A 27523-nucleotide genomic window follows, 5' to 3' on the forward strand; every position below is an offset into this window, starting at 1 on the left:
AGGTCCCTTTGAATGGCATCCCTTCCTTCTTTGGTATCAACTGTACCACTCAGTTTGGTGTCATCTGCAAACTTGCTGAGGCTGCACTGAATCCCATCATGTATGTCATTGATGAAGATATTGAAAAGCACTGGTCCCAAGACAGACCCCTGAGGGACACCAATCATAACCAGTCTCCATCTGGACATAGAACTATTGACCACTACTCTCTGGGTGCAGCTGTCAAGCCAATTCCTTATATACCAGCTGGTCCGCCCTTCAAATCCGTCTCTCTCCAATTTAGGGATTAGGATGTTGTGTGGGACTGTGTCAAAGGGCTTACAGAAGTCCAAGTAGATGGCATCAGTCAGTCTTCCCTTGTTGACTGATGCAGTTACTCCATCACAGAAGACCACCAGATTGGTTAGGCACGATTTACCCTTGGTGAAGCCAAGCTGGCTGTCCCATGGGACTGCATGTGCCTTAATATTGCCTCCAGGAGGATTCATTCCATGATTTTCCAAGCACAGAGGTGAGGCTTACGAGTTTGTAGTTCCCCAGGTCTTCCTTTCTACCCTTTTTTAAAATGGGAGTGATCTTCCCATTTTTCCAGTCACTGGGGACATCACCTGACTGCCATGATTTTTCAGATATGGAGAGTGGCTTGGTGACTACATCAGCCAATTCCCTCAGGAGCCTAGGATTCATGATATTCCACCTCATGATAATATTTTATTATTCAAGCTATTACTTTTACATTTTGTATCTTTTTCAAAACCTTAAAAATGAACGTATCAAAAGTTTTGAAATAGCCAAAGAAGTTCTTCCTGCTTCCTTCTTACTGAATGTGAGGTGCTCATCTCAGTCATACCAACATATTAAAAACTGTTTTCTTCTGGTTTGCTAAATTCTCTGTGGCTGTATGCATCTGCATTAGGAATCTACAGAATTTTTTGTGTGGATATAGAGGTTTTAAAAGTAATTAGAAATTTGTTCCTATTATCAACACAGTTATGGATGTTCTAAACCTTCATGAAACTTACAAATAAAAGGATAAGATGTGAGATACATAAATACCACGTGTTGTGGAGATGTTGGTGATGTTTTTCTTGATGGACATGAAATTTAGGTAGATGGAAATATAGTTGTTGCAGAAAATGTAGCTCCTGATAATTCACTGAAACAGCAGAGATATATGTAGAGTTATGAAAATTTAAGGTAGCCTAAAAGTGATTTATTTTGTTACTATAAAGGAGCATGTAATTTTCTCAAAGTTCTGTTGTAAATATAAAAATTAAACAGTCTTTAGTGATTCAGGCAAATTTTATCACCACAGCAAGTGCTCAGTGGTCTCTGCAGAGAGCAGCAAGATGCAGGTCACCCAGGAAAGCCAGGAGGGAATGTCCTGCTATGGCATTGGCAGAGTAGGGGCTTTTTATTAGTGCTAAACCTGAAGGTTTCCTACAGAGAACCAAGGGCTTTCTAATGAAGGATTGAGTTGGATTTGGTCTGTGCTCAGTGAAAAGCTCTTTGTTTCCAGTTCAGAAGCTTCAAGGGCTAAACGTTTTGGACCCTGACACAGACATACTTCAGGCAACCTGCAAGTGCTAATCCACGCAAATTTATTTGGTACAAAACATTCTTGTACGTCACCTTCTTTAAAAAAAAAGAAATCAGCAGTTGTCTTTGGAGGGGTTATTATTTCAGTTCTATCACTGACATTGCCACTGTTAATGATCAGGGAAAATTTTCAAGCTTTGTAGTTTTAAGGAGTTAACAATTCGTGTTGGACAGGCCATACAGGCATAGGAAAAGAAAAAAAAAAAAGAAAAAAAAAAGCCACTTCAGAAAGCAAAACACTTGTGGTGCAGCTGTGTCAGGAGCCCTGAGAACTAACAGTGACAAAAACATTTGTCAGATTAACAGGAGGGGACTGATGAATCAAAAACAGAGATATGAGATACTTCCTGATAGTGTTTGGCTATGTGACCACTTCATCAGTGATCAAACTCTGTTGCTGGAGCAATGTTGTGCAAAGGCTTTATGATCATCTTCACTGTAGTGGTAGAGTAGTAAATCTCTGACAAGGGAACATAGGAACGGGTTCCCTCCTTTGATTACTAATGCTTACTCAGTTTGTTACTCTCCTACAACACTTCTCAGATCAAAGGCAAAATGTGAGAAAACACAGGATTTTTTTTTTCTAGAGCAGTGAGCAGAGATCTATTTTGGGATGGGGGTTTAATGTCTGTGTTACAGAGTAAAATGATCGCTGTCTTGAAGCACTTAATCCCAAAACAGTGAGTGGAAACAGCTCAGAAACATATTTTGTGCATCATCGTTCAAACACTAGATGTCTCTGTGAGCTATACAGTAAGGGACAGCATGCAGTCCATGGTAAGACAAGGCTGGGGCTCAGACTGCGTGGGAAAAGTTTTCTCCTGGAGGTCTGGGTTGACATGACTTTCTGAGTTTTTAAGGATCTTTAAGTTTGTGATTTTAAAAATCTGTTGGTGCAATTCCTGTATGTTATAACACACCCTACTTCCTACACCTTCAGTCTGTTCTCCTTCTTCCCTCAAAGAACATTAACATCACACGGTATTTTACAGGAAAGAAGAAGTTCAAGAGGAGGAAAATCTACTGTCAGATCACTCAGCACCTGCTCCAGAACCATAAAATGTGGAAGAAAGTAATTGAGGATGAGGAGAGGTTAGCTGGAACAGAGAAGCAAGGCGCAGAGCAATCCACACTGCACCAATCTTCAGAACAAATTCAGGCCATCAGGGAAGAGGAGGAGGAGAAAGGGAAGCCCAAGAGGGATGAAGAGGAGGACACAACTGTAGAACCAAACCAATGACAATATTTACAGCAGTATTTTAAGACAGATTGACTTGTGCACAAACTCTTTCTCAAGCCAGCACAGCATTTAGACACAACACTGTAGAAGTATGGGATTATGCGCCTACAGCTGTTTAATGTGTTTCTCTTTCCTTTTTATGGTGAGGTACATTGTTTAAACTCCTATGCTCAAGGAAGCTTTCACACTGAGACACCGGCTTTTACAGACTTTCTTTACAGAGATTTGGAGGTGGGGGTGGGGGATGGAATTATATAAATATATATATATATGTATAGCCAGGGTTATTGGCTGTGCACTTCAGCAAAATAGATTTAATGATATTTTATGGTCACTGTGATATTTACAGAAGGAAGTTATCTAAAGAAATGCTGCTTCTAAAGCACATTTGTAGTTAACAGCGAGGTACCAGTTAAGTATCTTTTGCTCTTAATGCTGAGGGATAACAGTTCCAAAGCTTTACATGAATGCCGATGTATCCTGGCAACATATATGTGTGCGTGAGGGGGGTGCTTGTGTGTGTGTGTGTCATATAGCATAGTTTGAGTTCTTATTAGACTAGCTGTAGCACATGTCCTGATACATGACAATGAACAGGAGGCGTGAATTTTAGAGAATTTGTGCCCATGAGGAAGCTGGAGCCCTTTGTGAGGAGCTCTGTGTTTCCCGTCATCCTCCAAGTCCTGCGTTGCACACCGGCTGCAGGCAGCAGCCTTGCAGTAGGGCCCATGCTAGCTTCGTCTCTGTCTCCTCCTCCTCCTCTTCTGGCATTTCTCAGACTGCTGGCGAAAGGGAAGTGCCGGGGCGTTTATTTCCAGGGAGGCTTACGAGGGGTTATGCAGCACACTGCTCTTGTAAGGATCTGGCCCTCTGTCCACTTCTGAGTGTGTGAATGGCATATATGTTTGAGCAGGAGAGAGAAGAAAGCAAATGTACGTGCACATATGGAAACTAGAGGCACACTGCCATCTTTCCACCCTAACAGTATGCCTCCATGCATCAGTGGCCAAACATAATGATTTTGGAGCAAAGCTAAGCCAACGTTTCTTGAGAGCAAAAGAAGGGGAGCATGGGGGTCATTTCTCAAAATAAAATGCGAATGTTGCATTAGGAGAGGGGAGGGAGAATGGTGCCAGTCCTGCATATGTCTCAGCAACCACTCACATGAGCTTCAGAGAGCTTGTTTTTCAGTGTGAGGGCTGGTTGGGAGCAGTTTGTAGATGGCGTTCTGCTTAGAAGCAGTGTGTTTGATCCCACCAATATACTTACTTTTTGTTTGCTGTTTTCTTTTTTTTTGTTTGTTTGGTTTTGTTTTGTTTTTTTGTTTTTTTGTTTTTTTTTAATGAGAGGAAAAGATCGGGCCTGTAGAAGAGCAGATATTTTTGTTTTGTTCTGTTTGTTTTTCTCTGTTGTTTATGCTGTGAGCCAAACGTCTATTTAAAAAGTTGAATATTCACCTTCAATATTTTATTTCACAATATTATATTTGTCAATGATTAGCTATCTAGATGTAAATATGGAGAAATTTTTATGGGTTCCTGTAGATAATGATATCTTTAAGAAAAAGAAAAAAAGAAAAAAAGTTGGTTTTTTTTTGTAAAGCTAATTTTTTTAAGAATAAATACAAAAGCATTTTTATACAGTGTAGCCATTTTCAAACCCAACAAATAAAGTCTTGAATATGTGTAAAACCTTCTGGGAAGCCACTGGTCTACAGGATCATGGCTTTAGCATATTAATGCTCTTTGGGACTGGCAGTAGCAACCAGTACCACGCAATTTACAGGTTGTTGTTGTTGTTGTTTTTCTCCACAAAAATAATTATATATATATATATGAAGATCAATATCTCTCAAAAATGGTTTGACTACATATGTTTTTTATATGCTAATCTTGCAGTCCCTTGCCAAGAAGAGAATTGCTTATGGGAGTGAGAGTGCTTGAAAGGAAGAGTTCGTAGAAGTCTTTTCTATATTAAATTGCTGACATTGCATCCATCGCTTTTTGCCATTGTTATGCATTCACAGTATTTCCTAGTCCTACTGATACCTCCCCAAAAATGTTAGAAAACCCTCTCTATCAAAGCCAATATGTGTTGTCAGAGTTTCTTTTTGCTTTGCATAAAGAGGATTGTGTTTTTTTACCAGCAGAGAAGATGTTTGCATTTTGACGGAATGACTGTAGAGCATGGCTCTGGATGCTCTTACCAGCAGAAAAATTTAGTCAGTGGTTTTCGGTGAAATCAGAAGAACAAAGATCCAAATTCCACTATTGTTTTAAAGGGAAAGGATAGAATTAATTCAAAAGAAAAAGTGTCATCACTTGAGTGTTCTCCAAGATCTCAGCAAGTCTCCACCAATTTCAGCTTGCATTGTTTTCATACCTTTTCTGTTACTTCAATTAACCATTTAATTTGGGGTTTTCTTGTACAAGTGACATGCATATGTTATAGTGCCAGAATTATTTAATGTGTTTAATTCTGCCCTTAAAAATTAAACATAGAGATGCTTTAAAATATCACATCTCTATGCATATTTTTCTTCTTTTTTTCAGTGCATGCTCACTGGAACTGGATTTTTTATATTGATTTTATATTGCTTTTGCTAGAAGAAGAAAAAAAATTATTACACAAAGTGTCAGTGGGTGTCCACTTGGTAAAATTAAGATGAACCAATCAAGAATGAGGCCAGTTCCCATGACTAAAGTTTCATTAACTCATCTAAGCAAATATACAGGGTTGAACCAAGAAAAAATATCCTAAAAATTTTCTGAAAGGGAATTATTTTATTTTTGTTATTCATCATTTTTGGTTGCCAATAGGTAAAATCATTGTCTGCTCTTATGTGTTAAGCTTTCTTTCTATAATAACAATGCTAACAATGCAGCTGTTATAAATTACTACATTGGTACACAAGCCTATTTGTGGGTGCAGTTTGATTAACTCGGGTCTTTTACAGTATGGGAATTGCTGACAGGCAATTTATCCAAACTGCTAGCAAAGAAGCAAAAGTATCTGGGACTGGGACTGGTGATTTTTTTTGCATTCCACATAATTAATGGTAAAATCTAATTTCTGCAGGTATTCACTCCTTATCAATCTGATTTTGCATCTTTGCAATGTATTTCTGGGAAAAAAAATGAACAGGGAATTCCCCAGGTTGGTTTAAATATAACACAAAGAAAATATCAGAGATATTTTTCATCAAATGTGTGAATACATTTGTTTGCCTTTTTTTTTTTTTTAAAGTAGATAGTGAAACAGACTGGATTTTAATTTTTATTGTTGTTGTTGGTTTTTATACTAGTCTCTTGTCCAAAGGAGGCAAACCTTTTGACATGCAGTTACAGCACTGTTTTTGAGGCTAGACCTTGATGGTTTTCCACTTTGTGCAATCCTTTGGAGCTGCAAACCCTAAACCACAACCTGTGCAGTATGTGGGTGAAAAAAAATGGAAAGAAAGAAGAGAAAGAAAAAGAAAGAAGAAAGAAAAGGAAGGAAGGAAGGAAAGGAAGGAAGGAAGGATTATATCATCGAAGTGTTCAGATTTCTGGTAGGATATTTAAAGAGTTGATCTGGGTTTCTGGTATGTACATTGTGTAAAGGGGTTCATCAAATGCTAGAGAAAGTAAGCCCTATTTAAACAGTGTTTTGCAGTTTAAAAAATATATATATATGTATTTTAGTTTTCAATTCTTTAAAAACAGAGAGGGAGAGAAGTATCAGATTATGTTTTCCAGATTCAGTGTTTTGCTTTTTCCACTGTAATGGCACCTGGGGGATGATCCTGTTCCTTTCTAGTCTAGGAGGTTTGCTGTTTCCTTAAATTGGAGGCTTTTTGTAGGACTTGCAGCTTCTTGTGCAGTGAGAAGAATGCTCTCCTCATCACTTGGCAATTACATATAAACCCGTTTGTCCCCATATTCCCAGTTTGCTTAGTAGTCACATGATGTTTACTCTGGAATATAACTTCTCTTTTTATGCTTGTAGTGCAGAAGGAACACAATGAAGTAGAGATTATGAAAGCCTCAAATTAATTGTTTTATTACATTTTCTCTTATGAGGAGTCTAAGACTTTGGTTTTCAAGAACCCAAAACAATGTCTGGAAGTAAAAATTTCTACCACTTTCAAAGTGTCATAGTTTACTTCTTATGTTCTAATTTTTGAGGGAACCTGGCATTACATGTTTCATTTGATGTACAGAATGTGTTGACACACCTCTAAAAATCAGTTGCTTCCTCCAATAGAAAAAGCATTTGATGTGGTGCTGTGAGCCATAGATCAGAAATAAGTTGTAGGAATCTACTAGGAAAGAGTAATTCTCCAGTGTTCCTTGCAGCATTTTAAATTTCCTTCCTCTGTAAATGAAATCCCTTATGGAAAGATAGAGAAATGACTGTGTGTCACCAATACCCTCCCCTGTGACCATGTGCAGGGTGCTGGCTCTCCTTGCAAATGACTGTCACATTCAGAGAATAGATGGTTCCTAGGCAGATGTGATTGGAGACTGCATTTTTAACATATGTTTTTAGATACAAAAATATTTTTGAAAGTCTGGACCGACCTCTCTACTTTCCTTCCCTCCTTCCCTCCAAAATGCCTCTGGTAGTAGAATGCAGTGTGGAGAGGCCAAGGTTCTTACCAAACTGAGCATCAGTCGGTGGTACAGCCCACGAGCACTTCCCAGCCTATGTTCCGATGTTCCTATGTCTGGGCACCTCCACACACAGTGCTTCATCCATGCTACCGAGCTGTGAACTGAGTAGGTGTGGAGTGGCTGTCAGTTTAGGTACTTGACAGGCTGGGACTTAGGATGTTAGAGAATTTTGTCTATTTTCAAAATGAACCTTAAGCACTTCTGAAAAAAATTGTCATCAGTGTAGTTCAGCAAAAGGTTTGTGGTTGGTCCCAGGTTTTAATGAAGTAGTTTTGCAAAGCCTCATTAGTTACCTGGCACATCCTGCTTGGCCTGTGTGGGGGTGTGATCCTGTGGTGGGGCGATGGTGAGGGGGTTGCTGCTGATGTACATGGGTGGAGGTTTGAATCCACCCTCTCACTGATTTTCCATAGGCACTGCCAGAAGTGCCAGTCAATGTGAACCTGGGCAGGCAGCAAACCTGGCTGTGCCCAGGGCTGGGACCCAGAGCAGGCACAAGATGCTTGACCAGCAAACAGCCCAGAGAGACGCATCGGCTGATCCAAGTGTGGGAGAGGCAACGGAGGTGTGCTGCAGTTCATTCTAGAGAGGAACCATCTAATAGAAGGGACACTCAATAGGCTGGGAGGGCAGCAAAGAGTTTGTGGCTTTTCTTTCTCAGAAAGCAGAGGCTTGACTGTTGGAAAACCTTGTGATTCATAAAAGGTAGAGTAGTTGCTATTTCTTTTTCAAGCACTGTTATGGTTGAGATGTTCCAGAATTACATGTTTAAAGCAAAAAGGTTTCAGTTTAAGCACGAGCATGAGAATCTTGAGCATTAAATCAGGGCACGTGCCTCTCCCTGGTCTGCTGCAGGTGGGAAGCAGATGTGGATGCTCGCTTGTTCTCTCTAGTCTTGGACCTGGATATTGGTTTGAGAAGTTGGGTATTCCTCGGTTGGCAGCACAGTGCTGCTGTAAGTAGTCTTTGAGTTCAGACATACAGGGAGAGTCAGAGTAGCAATTCATAGGAAAGAGAAAAGGAAAATACAGTCCAGCATGAAACAAATTTTATCCAACATGCTTAATTTTCCTTTTCTTTCAAAATCAAATGTTAATCCCATTGGAGTGAAGTAAGCCTGGAGTTTCAGGGTTTTTAGCTGATGTTGCAGCATTAGTCAAAATGGTCACAGCATTAAAGAGAAATGTTCACATTAACTAGGGCAGAGGAATCTTCTTTTCAAATTTTAAGCGACTGAACAAATAAAAGCACCCTTTGACATCTGAATGACTTTTTTTTTTTTTTTTTAATGTTAGTAGGAGTAAAAGCCTATAAATTTGAAAGGAAGGAGTAAAGAAAATACGCTTATGATGTGTTCTCAGTGTTCAGGCCTCCTGAAGAAAATGCACCTGTTAAGTGTTGTTGAATGGATGAGGAAATAATTGAAATCAAGGTGAAAACTATTTTAAGCAATCATTGGAAAAACTAGCAAAAATATAAATTTTTGAAGGCAAACTTTGAATTAGAACAAAATAGCACCAGTACATTTGAGAACAACTGAGTAAGATAAATCTTTCTTTGAATTTCATCACTTTCATTTAGCAAAACAACATTCCTCTGGAGGTAAATCAAAGCATGGTTTTAGCCCCTGCTGTGGTAGTTATTGAATCTCCATGTTGAAGGGAGCAGTGCAAGAGTTACCCTCCATTTACTTCCTAATTATAATTTATTCAGAGCCTTTTAGTGTGATTTGCTTGGCAGGCAGGTGATTTTTGATGAAAAAATCATCACACCTCCTCAGTAGGATGCAAACGTTGCCCCTGTGAGTCCCTGCCTGAAGTCTTAGGGAGATGCAAACTCCTCAGGAGCTGGCAGGGAGATGAGCACTGATTTATTTCTGGAGAGTCCATTCTCACAATGGCAGATAGGGTAAAAGCTTGAGCTAGTTAACAATACTTCTTTGGCAAAACTGAAACAACAATAAGCATTGCACAGCTTGAAAGCTTGCCAGTGTCATTTAAGGTGTACGCAGAAATTTCCCTGAGTGCTTGCAGATGTAAAACAATTCCTTCTTAAAGGTGATTAGGTATAATCAACCGGCCATGTCAGTGGTCTGTTGAGCTGAAGTATGAAGTAAAAGAAGGATTTTTGGTTGAAGTGTTCTAGTCCTCTGTCATCAAAGAAAACTTTTCTTGGTGCTAGAGGAGGAAAAAATGATAATATTTATTTCAATTGAGATTTTTTAGGTGGCTGTACTATGCTTGTTGTTTCTTACTTCCTAAGCTGTGCTTTGTGGTATGTCCGGTGTGGAAACTGGACAAGAGGTGAGACCTGTCCTGCTGCTGCTGGCATATGAGACCTGGATACACTCAGGAGCACACCAAAATTTGCAGGCATGGGAAATCTTTTCTCCTAGCAGTGACTTGGATGGGAAAACACATGCGTTTCTGTTTTCTGGCTGTGTAGAAGCATAAGAGCAGACATAAGGGACTTTGTCACAGCTGTGGGCTGCATATCCTTTTATGACTGAAATCTCCTGTCCTGGCTCAAGGGCCATAGAAGTCAGATTAAACAAGCAAGGTGCAACACATGCCGTGGCCCCAGCAAGGCAGGCATGCATTTGCTCTCACATCTTCAGACTTGCAGCAGGAGCTGTGCTCACACCGTCAGCCTGTGGATGGTGGAGGATGCAGCAGGAGGGAACAAATGTCAGATTTCAGAGTGCTGTTGTCAAAGTAGCTGGAGAAATACCTGTGGATAAAGCAATCCAACTCTATACCCACCTCGCCATGGTTGGCTCACGGCTGTAGCCCCAAGCGCAGTGAGCTTAGATGCTTTGTTTCCCAACACCGTCTTCCTTTATCACAGCGAACACTTGCAAACAATTAATGTGAATTAGCAATTGCTTGTTGCTTTTAAATATTTATTTAAAGGAGAATTGTTTTTGTTATGTTGTTCCCCGACCCCAGTCATTTTTCCCCCATGCTTTTATGAAAAGGAAAAATAAATATAAAAATAGGTCTGTAATGTGAGCAGAGAGAAAGCAGTTAGTTTGCCAGGCATGTACATACTTTTTTGGATAGAAAGCCTATCATCTGCTAAAGCTATCTTTTCTTTTTGAAACTCCTCCCTGATTCTGACACACAATTAAAATCTATATTTGTATGCAAAATTTTCATTTTAGGTGTTTATAAACCTTAATGCAGTACTGCAGATGGTATCTAAAAGATCAAAGACAGCATTTATAACTGCCATGTGGTGTTGATGGTATTTTTAATATTTCAGCCATGTCAACATACATTTGGTCATGACTTTTCTAAAGTCAAGTCTTTTCTTGAGTAATCAATGTAAGATGTTTGCATGATGGAAAGTAATTTAAGTTCAATTTTAAAAAAGATGTAATTCATACTGTAGGTTATGTTTATTTAACAGATAACATTTTCACTGAGGGGTGGCAGTTTATTTGTTCTTAGTGCTTTTGATAGAAGAACATCTGGGACATTTTCCAACAGAAACACATTTTCTAACCTTTGCCTCAGCAACTCCAGTGGAAGTAGTACCTTTCAAAAATGATGGTTTTCCAACACAGTTTTGCTATCTGGCTAAAAATATGCAAGTATGCACAACACATACAAGCTATATTTAAATAAATAAATAAATAAATAAATAAATAAATAAAATCCCATTTTCATTGCAGTAATTAAAAAAAAAAATCAATCCAGCAAGGTCAAAACACTTGCTGAATTAAAATTTTGGGTGTGTTGGTATAATTGACATGCTTGCTTCCTGACCAAATTTTGGGGCCAAATCGTACAAATTTTGTATTTTCAAATCCACAAAAGGCCAACTGAGGTTTCTGAGTTCAGAAAACCCTGAGGAATTGTTATCTCCCTTCATACCCTGTGAGCCCTTACTCTTGTTGACTCCCAGCGCTGCCTTGGGACCCCAGGGCACTGTGCTTCAGACAGATTTTGTGATGTTCATTCAGATTCAGCTTGAGCAGCACATTGCTGCAAATCACCACTGAATTTCCAAATTAATCCCTCCTGGATTTTTTCACCTCAGAAGGTGAGAGAAAGGGGGGAAATGTAATTTTTTTACGGCTGCATTTGGAAAGGGTTTTGGATACCATTGTAATTCCTTTGAAGCAATATTTTGAAAAATAACTGCCAACCAAAGTGGCAATGCAGAAAAGTGCCATCTTGTTCAGGATTTGTACACACCAATTTTTAACACAGTGTTCTTTTCACTAAGTACTACATATGTTAATTTATATTTATATATTGTCAATATTGTTGTAACCAAGCTTCTCCTTTTTAAACACTTCAGGAAAAAGGCCTTGTATTTTTAGGTGATTTTCATAAATGGAATAATTCTTTTCCTGTCACTAGTATCTTGCACTCAATACATGTAGCAATACTTAATATATTCTCTTCACAAGTATTTGTTAAGTGATTTAGTTAATGCCTGATAAATGTTTTGTACAAAATAGATTCTGTACAGGAAAAAAAATCTTTTAGATAAACATTATTTATTTTTACTGTTTTGTAAGTTAGACACTATAATGAAGCTCCTTTTTGCCAGAATTACTGGAAGTGCCTCTTGGTAAAATGTATTATACAGTAAATATGTATTCAAAATTATTAGAAATACTTGTCACAAAATGAACAATGTGGATGTTGCAATGTGAAGACAAATGTACAACATAAATATAATTCTGTGGTATCCTGTTCGCTGTGTTTCTTTTTCCTTTATCGAACAAATTTGCTTTCAGTGCTAAGCTTTCTGCTTAAGTGCCAGGCAGTGGATGATCTATCACATCTTCAAACTCTGATTCAGTAAGGTTGGTGGGAGGAGTTAAGCAAGTTTTATATCATGTCCAAAATCACATGCTCTCTCTGAGCTTTCAGGAGGAGGATATAAAATAGGTGAGCATCAAACTGCTGAGGTAACTGATAATACTAGACAATCCTGAAGAAGGATTTCTCTTGGGCGTCATTCATACTACATAACTTTCAGCATAGACAAGGCAGATTTCTAATTTGTTTCAAGGCCAGTTATGTGACTAAACACCGAGCTGAGCAGAGGGTGAGGTGAGGGCTGCTGGCTTTGTGGTGGCTGCCAAGCTCGCCCCTCTCCTGCTCCTCAGTGTCCCTGTAATCCTCTGCTGAACTTCCACCAGCTGGCCAGCAGCTGTTTGAAAGTGCAGCCATTAAAAGTGGTCACATTTTGCCATCGTGTGTCCTGCCAATGCAGAAGGTATTTTACCCTTACTCCATCTTGTTTTTTTCTCCTGTTTGGGTATGGCAGGGTTATGCTGGTGCATGTGTATCATATATTCCTTCTGAAATGTTTGACTATACCATAAAGCAGGTAAATATTGAATTATCTGCCAGCCCTGCTCTGTATGTGATTGTGACTCTTGCTCACATTTATTGGTATCTGATTATTTGTAACTTGACCAATAGAATTCTGCACTTTATTTGAGATCACTAATAAATACCACATTAAATGCTGCATGACTCAGACAATCTGTTAGAAGGCTTCATTATAAACATCCTTCTTTAATGAAGACCACTATTTCAACATCTGTCGTCTGTCTACTTTTCAGTCCAATATGGACCATACTGTTTGAATATGCTTTATGTTATGAACTTTTTAGTCTTAGTAATGCAGAGTAGCTAATGTTTCCAGAGAAAATGAAATGTGTCACCTTAATAGTGTTTTCCTTATTAATCACAAAAACAATGTTAAAGTGGGACATCAGTAAGTTAAATCAATTTTCATGCAACTGTTTTGATAAGTATACTGTCATTTTACAGTGAAAGATTTTGTAGTCCATGATGTGGACTAGTATTGATATCTAGCATGTTTCTTTGATCACTGTTTATACTTTCAAAAAAAAAAAAAAGAGAGAGAGAAAATAAAGCATCTTACAGCGATCTAATTTTCCCTATTTTTTTTCTTAAGTTTTATTACCTACTTTCATCAAAATCTGGAGAGCTTTTCAAACAAATTGTTTGAAATGTTTGCCTAAAAATTTTCTGTATGAGCTATCTATTCAAAGCTTCTTTCCTATAACTTAAAAATTAGTTTTCAAGATATGGAAAAACATCAGCCACAAACCTGTCTGTTAATTTTGAAGTCCCATCAGTTTATCCGTTCTCTGGCTTAAATTCTGAATGGCAAAAATGTAAGGAAATTTGCACCAGGCAATGATTAGAACTTTATTAGTTGGTAGCATTGCCAGTGTGAAAGTAAAATATGGATATACTTATTATAACCAAGATGCTCATAAGCCTGCAGCTGGTCTGTTCCAAGCTTTTAATAACTCTGTAGCATGGAATCATTTGACCCAGAGATTCAGAGCTGCCAACAGAAAAGCACACTGCTGGAGTGACAGAGAAAAACTCTTTTCATTCAATACACCTCATCACAAAGATGAGACTACCAAGGTAAGAACACACTTGTCTTTAGAAATCACAGGACTCTCTCTGGAGCTCTTCAAACAATGAGAGGCTCCCATGGGAAGGGATGAGCAACAAAACACAGAGTAGAAGCAGTCAATCTGCTAATGAGACCACACATGAACAAGCCTTTCCTGTAGTTCTGGTAAAACATAAAGGAGACCATGACGCACAATCAGTAGCAGCTCAATTAAATGCTGCATTTTCCAGGTGTTCAAATTACTCTCAATTGCTCAAGCAAATCCACTGCCTAAAAACCACTTAAAGTGTCTCTCTAAAAATAGAAAGCTCAGAGAATTCTTGGCACTCTGCTTGCCTTTTTTTTTTTTTTTTCTCCTTTTCACCCTTCAATTCTCTCACTAAAATCCTGTGGAAAAAGACATTAATTATCCCTTGTGCCACCACAGGCTCCCTTCATATCATTGGTGTTTCACATATGACGGTCAGCTGCCTAATATCTTTGTGCTGCCCTGACTGATGGGGTGAGTGGCTCTGGGATAGGCATCTCACACCGTCTGAAGGCGTTTTAACTACTCCACACTGGCATCCCCAAAAACTAGCAAGCTAAGGAGAAAACTGTCAAAGCCAGCTACTTTGTTGAGCAGCTTGACAATCAAAGCTTCACATACAAAAACTGTCTTAATTCATGATCCATTGGGATAAAACAAGTTTAAAGTCTTACCTAAGGTTTTGATGACTTGTGCCATGCTCAGTCTGGACTGCTTGTTGTGATCACTAAATAACCCAGGATAGATGCAGTTATAATGATTTGGAAGCTTGATACGGATAAAAAGTTGCTGCAACATCTGCTTATCTGCAGCCAGGAAGCACACAGTAGAAGGGTCCTGTTTGATCTTCATGATGATTTCATTTACAGTGACTGTTGCTAGTAAATTACTTCTCTTCACAAGCTTTTGCACCTGGCAATTTTTTATTACCATACTTGCCGAAGGCATCGTATTCAACAGATTCCACACCTTCAGTATAATAAACTGTTCTATTAGAATCTTTACACCTTCTCTTTCCAAATTTTTAACCTAAATCTTATGGTTTAGACCTAGTTCAAGGAACTTATCTGCATTACAGAAAGCGCTGTGGGATTTTATTAAGATTAATGGTGTTAATCCCTAGTAGTTGGCCAAATTCCAGTTTCTCTTATTCTGTTCTTCTAAACTAAAATTCTGCCAAAGCTACATTTACCCCCTGGAGTAACTTTCTGCCCTGAAGAGCTGTATCATTTTGATGGATCTCTTTATTTCTCCATTGCCTCCGCTCAGAACTGCATTTCCTCAGGGTCCATGGGGATTTTTACAAAGTGTGGTTTTATATAGGTACACATATTACTTCCCTTCTCCTTAAAACTCTAGGCAAAACCTGTCTGGATCTGTAATTTGAAGGACCTCATCATTGAAGGACAACCTCCTACCACTTTTACCTGATCTTTTACTTGGTTACCTTGTGCAACTGCTTCCAAGATAATCTACAGCTATTGAGTATGCTCCTATATGTTACCCTAGCATGGAGAATGTACATGGTAAAGGTGGTATTGTTCCATTGTAGGGCTGCAGCAAGTGCTAAACTGAACCCCAACTGCCGTTTCCCTGAGTGCTTCTAACAGCCAGTGTGTATCTCTGGTTCTCTAATATGGAATGGATATGTGAGGTTTGTTTTGACAGTGGTTTTCCTATTCATTTATTTGTCTAACAAGGATTGCTTTATCAGCTAATTGTAAACGTCTTTACTGCATCTGCTTGTCACTGACTCCAAACTATATAATTCCCTGAGAATCACAGAAAGCAAAAATGTATTTTTCATAAATTTTTAAAGTGAAATTATACTGAAATTTATGTACTCAGAGACATTTCTTTAAAAGAAATTGTTGCTTCCAACCCATCATGCTTTCTAAATTGCTTTTATTCTAGCAGCTGCATTTCCAGACTCAAGGGTGGTGGAATGCCCCGAGCTTACTGCTCATTGGACAAGGATTCAGGAGATCTGGATCTGTTTGATATTTTTTTCCTGAGCTCCGCACAAACTTCCTTCATGGTCTTCAGCAATCATGAATGATTTCGGTTCCTCTCCTTCAAATATAGTTATTACTTGCTATTACTTTACAGACAAAACGCTTGTTTTTGTCTCCTGCATCTTCACTCCTGCACTGTGCTCTCTGAGGGTTTAGGAGCTCACCACAGTAGGGGGACTCTGGGCCACAAGCAGTTGCTGCCACAACTGTCTCTCCTTTTGCATGAGTCATTCCAGGCACAGGAGGGCAGCTCAGAGTTGCAGCATTCACAGAATAGCATAAATAAAATAATAAAAGATCATTTGGCCAAGTGTCAAGCTAAGTAGCTGAGAACTCATTCTGCTGAAAGTCTGTACATAGCTCCGCTTTCTGATGCAATACTAAGGCTTGGGAGTATGCTCTCTGTCAGACCATAGAAATTATACGAGCTCAAATTTTAAGACAAAATGACAACATGGTCTATCAAAATCCTGGTTATACGTTTTCTGAGTTTCTCTCTCTCTCTCTCTCTCTCTCTCTCTCTCTCTCTTTTTTTTTCCCTAAGTCAATATTTTCCTTTTATCAGATAAAACCAAAAGTTTCTTTGCAGTGTTTATATGTGTATTCAGGTTTCAGTATAATGTTTATATTTGCAGGCAAGCCCTTAAATGTCTGTTAGAATATGTTTTAACAAAACATCTTTTACAAAAGAAAAAAGTTCATGTGTCTGAACACTGGTGTTGTGTTGTTGTTGTTGTTTTTTATTTTGGGGGGGGGGTTGAGACCTTACAAGGTTAACATTTTTTCATGAAATGTGCTCGAAGAAGCAGCAGCCAATTCTGTGGAGCTTCACCTTAGAGATCTGCTGCTGGATGGTTAAAGACTGACCCACAAACCTGCTGTGTGATTAGCCTATTGACATGTCTATCAATTAAGATTACTCTTGTCCCAGCTATTCACCGTGGCTAGACTAGGCTTTGTAAATGTAATTCATTGAACCCTGTACTTTAGAAATGAAGGTGGTCTGGCTTCTAATTTCCTGTAATAAACACAAGGTAGGAATGCAAAGAAAATGGAAGCAGACTTTGAGGAACAGCATTTAGTCTGATCCTTTGTCCTATATCTGCTTTCAAGGCTTTGTTTCAATTATAGAATAAGCATATATAAGTAAGCAATTTCTTTTAGGACTATGGGAAAGCAAAATCTTTCTTTGATTAATTGTCTAGTGAGCTTTCAGGGAGTTTTGTGACATTGTGCTTCGGCAGTGCTTTACTGTGGTAGGCAGTGAAAAGAGAAATCAGAGTGGGGATTGCGATAAGAGGTGTCATGTGCTGCATCAGAATTGGTAGTGATTTGTTTCCCATGTCTCAGTTCTCGTTAATAAATCAAAGTAGGTGATCTACTGCATCACCTTCCTATGCAATATCTATTGTGTGAGAGGCCTGTGAGACTGATAAATTCCTACCTGGATGACACTTTCTCCTCTGCCAGATGGACTCACTGAGTTAGTTTTAGGGGGGATCTTATGTTCATTTTCTCCAAGCATCTAGAAAAGAACTGTAGAGGAAATAAATATGACTGTTGCTGAGGACTGCTATAATTAGCTCGTAAGTGAATGGTGATGCTCATTTGAAAGGTGTAAGAAAACTTTCCATAATGGAAAGTATCTCCCTCAGGGTGGTTTTGGTAAAGTTCCAGTTAAGATATCTACACCTATAAAGAAGTCAGAGAAGGGTCTATAAATAAATTCCAGTAAAAGACCAACTGTGTTAGAAAGCTGATGCTGAGGATTTACAGTGATACAAAAATCCAGAAATGATGAGAATATTGCACTAAACCTGACAGGCCTCATTCTTTAAAGCATTACTTCATCTTAAACTGCATACCCTCCCCCCACCCCATATTTTTTCTTTCTTTTTTCTCTAAGGGTTGAGAACCATGCGCCAGAGCTTATTGGTAAAATCTGTAGTGTAATGGGGTCTCGGATGAATTATGTGAAAGAGATTTATATAATGAATATGGTATTCTGAATATGAACTTCACCTATATTAAAGGACATTGTGGTGAAGGCTACCAGTGGCAGAAAAACTGGAGTTTGTCAGAAGTCATTGGAGGAGACACGGTCAGCAACAAAAATTAAAGATTAGGCAAAACTAGTACAGATACTGTGTAAACTCGGTTTTCCTAATAATTGAAGGAAACAGGCTAGAAACTGCTCTCAGAAAAAGGCTGAAAGAACTCTTAATTCTCCTAATCACTAATTCCTGTGGGCTATTAGGCACACTGATATCTCTTAGAAAAGGGGAAAAGAGATTTCCAAGTTTCCAAACCAGCCAAGTAAGGATATAAGACATATTAAAGAACAAAATGTGAATTACGTGCAGTGTAATAAAATTCCAGCCGCATTAAGAACCCAAAATGGAGATATAATGAAGGAATGGATAATAATTTGTATTAAATCTAGGAAAACAGAAATCTGCTCCAAGGTGCTGTGTTTGGCACCTTACCATTTTGAGTGTCAGTGGAGTTTTAGCTGCCATGGCAACATACCCAACTGCAGAGGGTAGAAGAGAGCAAGGAGGGGGAAGGAAGAAGAATTTGTAGTTAATACCTTCTCTGTTTGTGTAATGAAATCTCACAAGTTAGCAGAACATGCAGGATTTATAACCTTCCTCAGTTCAAGTGACTTTGCTGAGAACCACATCCCTCACCATTACATGAACTTCCTATTTCATGTTGCCATTTCAACAGCCATAACCATGTGACAGGAGAAACACAGGGCTGGAATGAAGTTTGCAAAATTTTCCTTTAATTTTGGCAAAGAGCTTGACTGATTATCTAGTACAATTCTGTCCTCTCCTTTAATGGATCTCTTCATGCTGGTTTTACTTCATGTTGGCAAGGACTTTGCCCAGGGACTTTGTGGGAGTAGTGGGCATACTGGGAAGAACCAGTGCCTGGATTGGAAAGTTCTGTAAATAACCTTTTCACCCCACATCCTATCTTCTCCCAACCAGCCCCCCCACCCCCCACCCTTTTTTTTTTTCTTTTTTCTTTTTTCTTTTTTCTTTTTTCTGGCCCATTCTGCCCTGAAATCTTTCTTTTCCTGGGAATGAGCAGTTAAGAAGATCAGGATTATTTTTTCCTCTCTCAACAAATCTTTGTCACGTGCTCCATCAAACTTGTAGCAGGTTCCAAAGAAAAATACCCCAGGGAGGGCTTAAGTGCTCTCCAGGATTTGAAGCACCCGGCATTGTTGCTTGCCGTATGCCTGATTTGCTGGAGTTAATAGGAGGGGAGGAGGGAAGAAAAAATTGAGGAGGTGGGAAAGGAGTATGGGGGGAGATGAATACCAAGTTCTCAGGCAAAACAGGAGACAGCAGCCCCCCCACCCCTATGTTTATTCCTTTCTCTACCTCCAGTATAATATGTACTGTCCTTAGTCTGGGTAGTTTATAAAAGGTGGTCTTTCCCTCCAGCTTTTCCTATTTCTAATTTGGGACCTGAGCATGTGCATGAATGTATGGGTAGGTAAAAGTGGTAGAGGGAGCTTACCTAGAAAAAAGGGTAGGCACCATCTGTGGAGATTTCTGCTGCCAGGTAAGATTTGTTTTTTCTTCTCTTTGTTGAGTTGCCTTTTTGAGAGGATGTCTCTGTACCCGTCTCCTGTGGCCACCTAGTCTAACAAGTGCAGCTCCTATGCCTGTGGGCTGCCACATAACAAAGACATGCCTGAGGAGGCTTATTGCAAAGCATACTCGTTTCCAGTGGGGGGAAGGGCTTTTTTCATTTCCTGGAGTTTGAATGAGTGGAAAGGCACTCCGGGAGCTGCCTGGTGGTGCCTCAGCCCACTGCATGCATGCTTGAAGGTCTCTTCCTTGGATCTGACCACCCAGCACAGCCCTACATGCCAGCCCTCAGAAGGGTACAAGCCGCTGCTGCCCGAGCTGTCTCACAGGTAAGCTAGTGGGCCTGCTCTTGATGGGATGGGAAGTGATCTCATGGGAGGGGGCTCCTGCACCCTGGCTGGCTGGAGCCAGAAGTGCGAGGAGGGATCAGTGCCCCAGCTGTGAGCCCTGGTGATGAGCAGGGAGATGCTGTGACCACGTAGTGGTCCTTCAGACAGTGTCACCAGCTGGGTTGTACACAGTTGTAGAGACTGTAACAAAGTTTGTAAGGCTCCCTTCACTTCAGGGCACCTGCTCCAGTGCCCTTCTTTCCCATTAGAATGACTGGTGATACAATTCTGCCCATTTTATTTATTTCAGTACTCCCCCCCCCCCCCCCCCCCCCCAAAAAAAAAAAGGCAATTTTAAGGTGGAACTCACTTGGTTTTATTTGATTCTTCATAAATGTGGTAAAACACCATGTTCTTTCCACCTTTATCCTCACAGAGAATAAAACATTTCTGGTTTTGATAGTGTTTACTTTAGTTGTGTCCAAGAGAACCTCTGCTAATTTGGGGGCTGATAGTACAGAATGCGTTAGAAGAAATAGGCACTGTTTTCACTTATGTACCTACTCTTCCTTGACTATTATGGAGAAGAGCAGCCTTAAATAAGGGAAGCATTTCCTAAGACAGGAAACAGCCCTACAATGTTTTCTTAGTCTCTGGTAAAAGTTACAAAATGGATCTAGAAGGATTAATCCATGGAAGATCCGTTTACTAAATATCTTCAAAGATCCTTGAAGACTTCAGAGTAAGCTTCAGAAGATGCTTAGGAAATTAGGAAATACTTCTTAGAGGGTATCTGGTTGAAGGAAGAGAAAATACATTGTCTGTATGTACACGTGTAACTGTTTATGCTTTGGTAAACTTGTTTTGTTCTTACCATGTAGTTACTTGCTTATGAAAGAGCTGAATACTATTGCTGTCAGAAAACCTACATTTTGGAAGATTCTGTGCAGGTTTAGTAATAAGGACTCATAAAACCAATGAATATATTTTTATCGCTGCAAATATTACATGGTAAACATACTTACTAAAAATAACCAGCAAATCTAAATATTGTGCCAAGGTAATTGTTGCTCGGGTCATATTTTTAAACTACTAGTGAGTAGACTGAATGCACTTAATCCATATAATAATATCCTTTCAATTAGGAGTTTGTCTTCCAATAGATATAGCTTTAAGAAATGTTTGTGTATGTGGATGTACATCCATACATAAACACTTCTGCAATCATTAATAGATCAGGTAAAGAATGTATGATTATATTCATCTCAACTGAGTGTGCACAGACATACATAGATATACACAGGGAGAACTACATGAAGTTTGCTAGATACAGGAAGCTTTAATTTAGCAGTGTAAACTTGAGGGGGTTGAATTTGGCCCAGAATGTTTCAGTGATGATGAGGTGACTGCATTTCTCTTGTATTATCAACTAAATGGACCTTTCTTAAACAAGGAGAGTGGTGCAGGCTGAACTCCAGCTCTTTGTCATTATCAGCTTAATTGATCCAGAAACCTGACCACAAGGAAATGTTGTGCCACTGTTTGGGATTATTCTTTCCAAGCATTCCTGACACATCTGGGATAGAAGAGCTGACATGGATTATCTGTCTTCAGGTTTCATGGCACACTGCAAAAATATGGTGTCCAAGAAGACAGGGCAAAAAGCTAAGGTTGTTGCTATAATATCAATGGAACCAAAAAAAAGCGTTTGAGCAGCACTAGACAAGTTTGTGGTTAGCGAAACACTCATATTTATACTTGTTGCATGAAAGAGGAAATATTAGAGCTAACATTGCAGTGGTCTGTGGTACCCCTGGCCCCTTTACTCTGCTCTCCATTTTGTGTTAAGAGCTTCCCTCAGAGATATTATCAGAGCATCTGAAATGATGCTCTGAGATATAAGGTCGGAGGTTGCTCCGGGTCAGAAAACTACTGTCCTCTGTAAAGTTGTGCCATAGTTACAAGTAAAACCTGCAAAACTTGTGCGGCTATCAGTCCTTCCTAGGACATTTCTATATGACATCCAGAGTGCCAGAATAAATAGTAATAATTCTTATAATTTGTTTATACTCTTGAGCATAAGTCTTGTTTGAGCACCACTGTTGATTCTCTGTCCTTTCATGAATTGTACCAGCTCAGTGTGGCCTGATGCAGTCAAGCATCACACATTAACTTGTATGACGTGGTCAAACTCTGGTGTGTCATAGTCCATCTCCACACCTCCATGGCATTTCTCTTTTTGTCCATCCCTGTATATGGGGTGCAGTGGAGGAGACTGTGCAGGTTAATGCTATTTTGCTGGACCTTCCCAAATTGGTTAAAATTGGTTATTGCTTTGCTCAGTGATAAAGACAATTAACTCCAACCACATTTCAGATGTTTTCCTTTCTCAGTCTTTTTTTTTTTTTTCATTCCTAGATTGCTGTAATAGTAATATACAGAGCATTTCAAACTGTAATCTAGAAGCTATCATTTCATGTGCTTACCTGGCAGCATACCTTATGTGTGTGTCTTGCCCATACTCACAAGTTTGAATGAATTTATCCTCATGTGAGTTTTGTGAGGTATATCCTGTCATTTTCCATTGTACAAGTCTGTGAGAAGGGCATGCAAAGTGACTTTTCCCAAGTTCACAAACATCACCAGCAGAGTAGGAACAATTTATTTTCTGCAGCAAGCACAAACCATCCTTCTTTTGTTGTTGTTGTTTTAAAAAATATTTGTATACTCATTAGTGCTGACAAGGAAATGCATTACTGTCCCTGATGTGGCAGTGTCAAATGCAGTTATTTCTCTTACATGCAGTCACTACCTTCTGTTTCATCTGATGTCATAGAGAATTCTCACTGGAAATTTTGGTACCTGATTTATCTCAGACAGTCTTTTTGTCTTGCCTATATACTAACAAAGTCTAGATACGCTTTTGTTATTTCACATTTCTGAAAGTACAAGTACCTGTTGTACACACATTGGAATTCATGAATACAAATGTATATAACGTATATATATATATATATTCTTAAAACCATATCTGTATCTTATTTGTGTAAGATCTGTGCTTTAGATAAACATAAAAGAATAGGAACTTCTATTCCTATTTTCAGCCAGCAGTTCTATAAAACACAGTGCTGCTCAAAAGTGAGCACAGAAGCTGATTTCATAAATATTTTCAGATCTGATTTAGAGAGATTGAAATTAAAACCAAAGTAATGTACTATGTAAGTAGAGATTTAAGAATTACTGACATCTTTGGTTCTCAAAGTGCAGTATTTAGATTTTCTTTACTTCTTTGTATTTACCTGCAAAGAAGCAAATTCACACTTTTCCTGTAACAATTGACAAAACCACTGAGCCCTAAGGCCCTATCTGAAATGGTAAAAAGAACTAAACCTCTTTATTCTTGTGTAACTCATTAGCTATGATCAGATGATTAGAGCTAATGTTTCAATCTTCAAGCTTCAAGCAAGTTTCAATGTTTCAAGCAATTCAAGTCCCTCATTAACAGGGCTAGATTTCCTTTGATCTAATTACTTAATGTCCCACATGTATAGGAAGTTTAGAGATCAATTCTGAGAAATCTCTGCAATAATAATCACATCTAGAAATGTGAATTTACATACAGATTCCAGAAATGTTATTTAAAATGCCGTATTTAGTCTGCTGGTGATGCTTGGCCAAATGCTCAATGAAATCACATTGATGATAGCTCGAAAATGAGATGAAAACGGTTTACTGAGTATGATTTAATCTTCATTATTATAGGCAAGTGGATTGCAAATTTCCATAATTAAACATCCAGTGCACTGGTCAGATTCTCTTGTGAAGTTTGATAATTGCTGTTTTTGGGAAAACAGTACAGCAGGGTGTTGCTGTCACATGACAAGCTTATGAGGCTGAGCTAATAGGATGTCCTTTTAAAATGTTTTTCATGTTTTCTAGTTTAGAGGCAGGGTATATCATGGAGATTTCATCAAAAGAAAATACTCAGTATTTCTCAAGCAACACAATCCTGCCCGTTGACCGATCTTCATTCAAATCCGAATCTTCCGCTTCCAAGGAGAAACAATCATGTTGTGGAGGTATAAAGGTAGAGTAAGAGTTTTCAAATATTTTAATAGGGACTTAGAAAACCTCATTTTTATTTTATTTTATTTTATTTTTGAAATAACCCTTTTTAAGTTGTGATTATGTGTTGGTGAGTCAGTACAAAGCTATTGAAGTTACTTTAAAGCCACAAAAAAAAATCTACTTCTTATCTGTATTTGCCTAAGTTTTGGCAATATTTAAATATAAAATGTTGGTTGAGGCTTGGGTGTTACAACATCTTTAATGCTCATCCTGAAAGGTCAGTTGTATTGTCTTTATTGTACCATCCTATTTTCCTGAAGTTAAGAACAGAGTATCAGAAGCCAGATACCACAGACAGCTGTTAGCACAGATTGCTTTTTTAAGATTGTAGCCATGGTAGTCTTCTGGGCTCTGGAAAATAATATTTGTATTACGGTCTCAGCGTTCTGAGTGCTATGTTACTATAATTTTCCTGATTTGAGTGAGTTCTGTATGAGAGGACTTTGAAACTAAACTGTAGCAGTTTCACTGCTACATTAAACTGTAAAAAAATTCATTTGCAGATTCTGCTCCAGCTCCCAATAAAGTCACTGAGTTCAACAATAGTTGAGCTGAAGTCTATATATTATGCAAAGCAGTTAAGATATTGTCAGCTTAATAGAGTCTAACGACTGATATATATGTGTGTATATATATATATATATATTAATTATTGAGTATCCTCCTTGATTTTGCCTGCTCCTGTAAAGGCCCAGAATTGGGATCCTGCTTTGAAATAGAGGATGAGTTGTATCAATCAAATTTGTAGCACAATAGTAATTTTATCATTGTTCCTCCATTTGCTGCAATGATAATCCGATTCCCTCATTGAATAAAACTTCAGTCACAGATTAGGCAGTCAGGAATCAGTCTATTAGATCCAAAAATAGAAAACAAATAATATTTCAGCTCAGATTTTTTTCTGTGCAGGAAATTTTTGACTTCTGAGAACCAAACTAATATGATTAACCTTTAGAATACAAGAACAATATGCAGAGTCAACAGGTGGTTTTTTGTTGCTGTTGTTTTTGTTTGTTTGTGTGTTTTACCAATCAACAGCCTTCACATGTGTTAAAATTGCCCTTATAAACCAAAAAGATGTGGTGAAATATTTTACTTTCTGTTGTTCAAAGATGACTGAAGAAAGTGAAATCCTATGCAGCTTTCTGTCCCAGCTCTAAATTAGGAGCAACCACCACTGCATGGGGTCTCCATCTCCCTCCTGGGACAGCTCCAAGCCCAGTGGAAAAAACATGTGCCAGAGGGACATGGAGAAGTTTGAAGTTCTACTTTAACCTGTATGATTTTCATGTGGAAAACTGTACTTATTTTCACATTGCTATTTAAAATCCAACAGCATAAACACACAGAAAATGTAAAATATTATGGCAATCTTTTTATTAGAGAGCTTTTTGAGAACTATCACCATGGAAAATAAGAATGAGATTCTATTTACCCACAAGTGCTCCTGAAAGGGAAATAACCATCTCTTTATAAAGAAAAGCATGTTGAATGATAAAAAAGATATTTTTGAACCTTGACACAAGAATTGGCATTCAGCATCGATGCCAGTATCACTACCAATGTGCCCTGTCCATTGTGATGTTGTTAGGCGTGTTGCACTGGAGGAGGGGAAGTTGTTCCAGGACTCCAGCTTGCCGGAAGACTGATCGCTCAGAGAGCAGGCCTAAAGAGTAGGGCAAGGGTCTAGGCCTCTCCATATACCAAACATTACTTTGTGTTTTAATTTTGAGTTTAGGGCTTTTAACACTTTTGGCAAAGAGCAGACATATATATTCAGTCAACCCAGCCTGCATCTGAAGGCAGAAGGCAATGTGGTTTCCGAGATCAATTGCATGGTGTGTGAGTATCCCTAGAGCTAGTAAACTTAGTAAAGCTGTGTTTACATTAGGCAATAGCACTGTTGGAGAGGAACAGATGGAGCTGAGGACCCTGCATTCACCCTACATGCACTTCAGGGTGGGGAGTTACATCAGGCTAAATTTAGTTCTGTCACAGAGACTATGAGCCATTAGTTATTTAAATGAATGTAGTGCCCTTTTGGAGTACATCTTCCAGTTAATTTTGCTTGCAATGAATTCAATCTGCTTGTTTTTAGTAGGAACCAAATGCCTATGACTGTTTAAAAATGCCCCCAAACCAACTCCTATCTCTGCCAAGCCCCACTTAATAAATACCTTTATCGTTATTGCTATGAGAGATCGGGAGGGCACTATATTTATCAGTCCTTCATCAGTAACCTTGGCATCTACCTGAAATTAGCAGTGGTGGAGATCAAGATTTGTATATATTGTTATGACTAATAGGAACTAGATAAATAGGCAATCAAGCATATTTCATAGAGTGGGAGAAATATTGACATGTTTATCAGCAAAAAGAAGTGGGAAAGAAGTGGGAATGTAGAATTGTTTAGAAATAATTAATAAAGTAAATATTCTGTACTGCCTGATATTAATCACTGTCACTTTCTTTCACAGATATTTCTTGGTGCATTATCTTTTGTTTATTTTGCTAAAGCACTGTCAGGAAGTTATCTAAAAAGTACTATCACACAAATAGAAAGAAGATTTGATATCCCTTCCTCTTTGGTTGGCGTTATTGATGGCAGTTTTGAAATTGGTATGTGTTGTACAAATTCATTTTTGTTTTCAGGAAAAAGAAAGAAAAAAAACAGTGACGAAATTTGTCATGAAAAATAATTGTATGAATCTCCTAGGACTACTAAAAGTGAGCAAGGTTCACCTAGGAATTATATGACTGTCATTATGATTACATTGGATAGGATAAGGTTGCTAACATAAGCAATCCAACATAGTCCTAAATATTTTGTGATTTGATAAGTTTAGCTGCTGGTTAATTAATATTAATATAAATTTTAACTCTTGAATGAGAATTAAATTGCTTTCAAAGATTCTAGCTTTCTCCTTTTGTAGAAGTACAAAACTCTAACTGTAATCTATGTTCATTGTACAGTCTTGTACTAAGGTTTCCAGTGTGACATCATCTCTTGCTGTTTCAGATTACTGGATTTATCTCTTGGCTGTTCAATGGACTGTGATATTCATGGGAATGAAATCTTAGCTTGTGTATAAAGGTTTGCTGCACTCTATCATCTGACATAATCTCTCTTGTCTTTTCCAGTTGCTTTTCCAAAAGTTTATGGTTTTCTTATCATGGAAGGTATTGGGCTCCTTTAAGGATGCCTGGAAAGAGGCTGAAGCACCAAACCCATGCAATCAGCCCTCTCCCTCTGAAATGGCTGTATACACTCCACACTAGGAATACTTTTGCTGGGGGATGTCTTATCAAAAAGCTGTAAAACTTAGTTTTCCTTTTGTACTTTCAAAGGGAACCTCCTAACCATAATTCTTGTAAGCTACTTTGGAGCGAAGCTTCACAGGCCAAGAATAATTGGAGCAGGCTGCTTAATTATGTCAGCGGGAACATTCCTAATTGCAATGCCCCAGTTCTTCATGGGACGGTAAGTGCAAAGTG

General features: G+C 38.5%; 2 protein-coding genes across 13 annotated transcripts in view; both read left to right on the forward strand.

The window, feature by feature from the left end:
- Positions 1-12992, forward strand: part of PDE3A (phosphodiesterase 3A) — a 266042-nt gene extending 253050 nt beyond the window's left edge. For all 3 annotated transcript variants that reach the window (XM_080582850.1, XM_080582851.1, XM_080582852.1), the window contains one exon: positions 2592-12992. In XM_080582850.1, the coding sequence (XP_080438976.1) occupies positions 2592-2839 (248 nt within the window). In that variant the 3' untranslated portion in view covers positions 2840-12992. The remainder of the gene's footprint in view (positions 1-2591) is intronic.
- A 3560-nt stretch (positions 12993-16552) lies between these two features.
- The window catches only part of LOC308190997 (solute carrier organic anion transporter family member 1C1-like), a 30280-nt gene continuing 19309 nt past the window's right edge, over positions 16553-27523 (forward strand). Inside the window, exons 1-5 of one of the 10 annotated variants that reach the window (XM_080582879.1) lie at positions 19502-19542; positions 19812-19900; positions 23840-23987; positions 26506-26647; positions 27377-27509. In XM_080582879.1, coding sequence (XP_080439005.1) covers positions 23859-23987; positions 26506-26647; positions 27377-27509 — 404 coding nt within the window. In that variant the 5' untranslated portion in view covers positions 19502-19542; positions 19812-19900; positions 23840-23858. The other 9 variants (XM_080582882.1, XM_080582880.1, XM_080582875.1 and 6 more) reach the window with 9 other exon arrangements.

Source organism: Anser brachyrhynchus (assembly GCF_964034855.1).
Source record: "Anser brachyrhynchus genome assembly, chromosome: 1".
In the NCBI taxonomy this organism is placed as follows: domain Eukaryota; kingdom Metazoa; phylum Chordata; class Aves; order Anseriformes; family Anatidae; genus Anser; species Anser brachyrhynchus.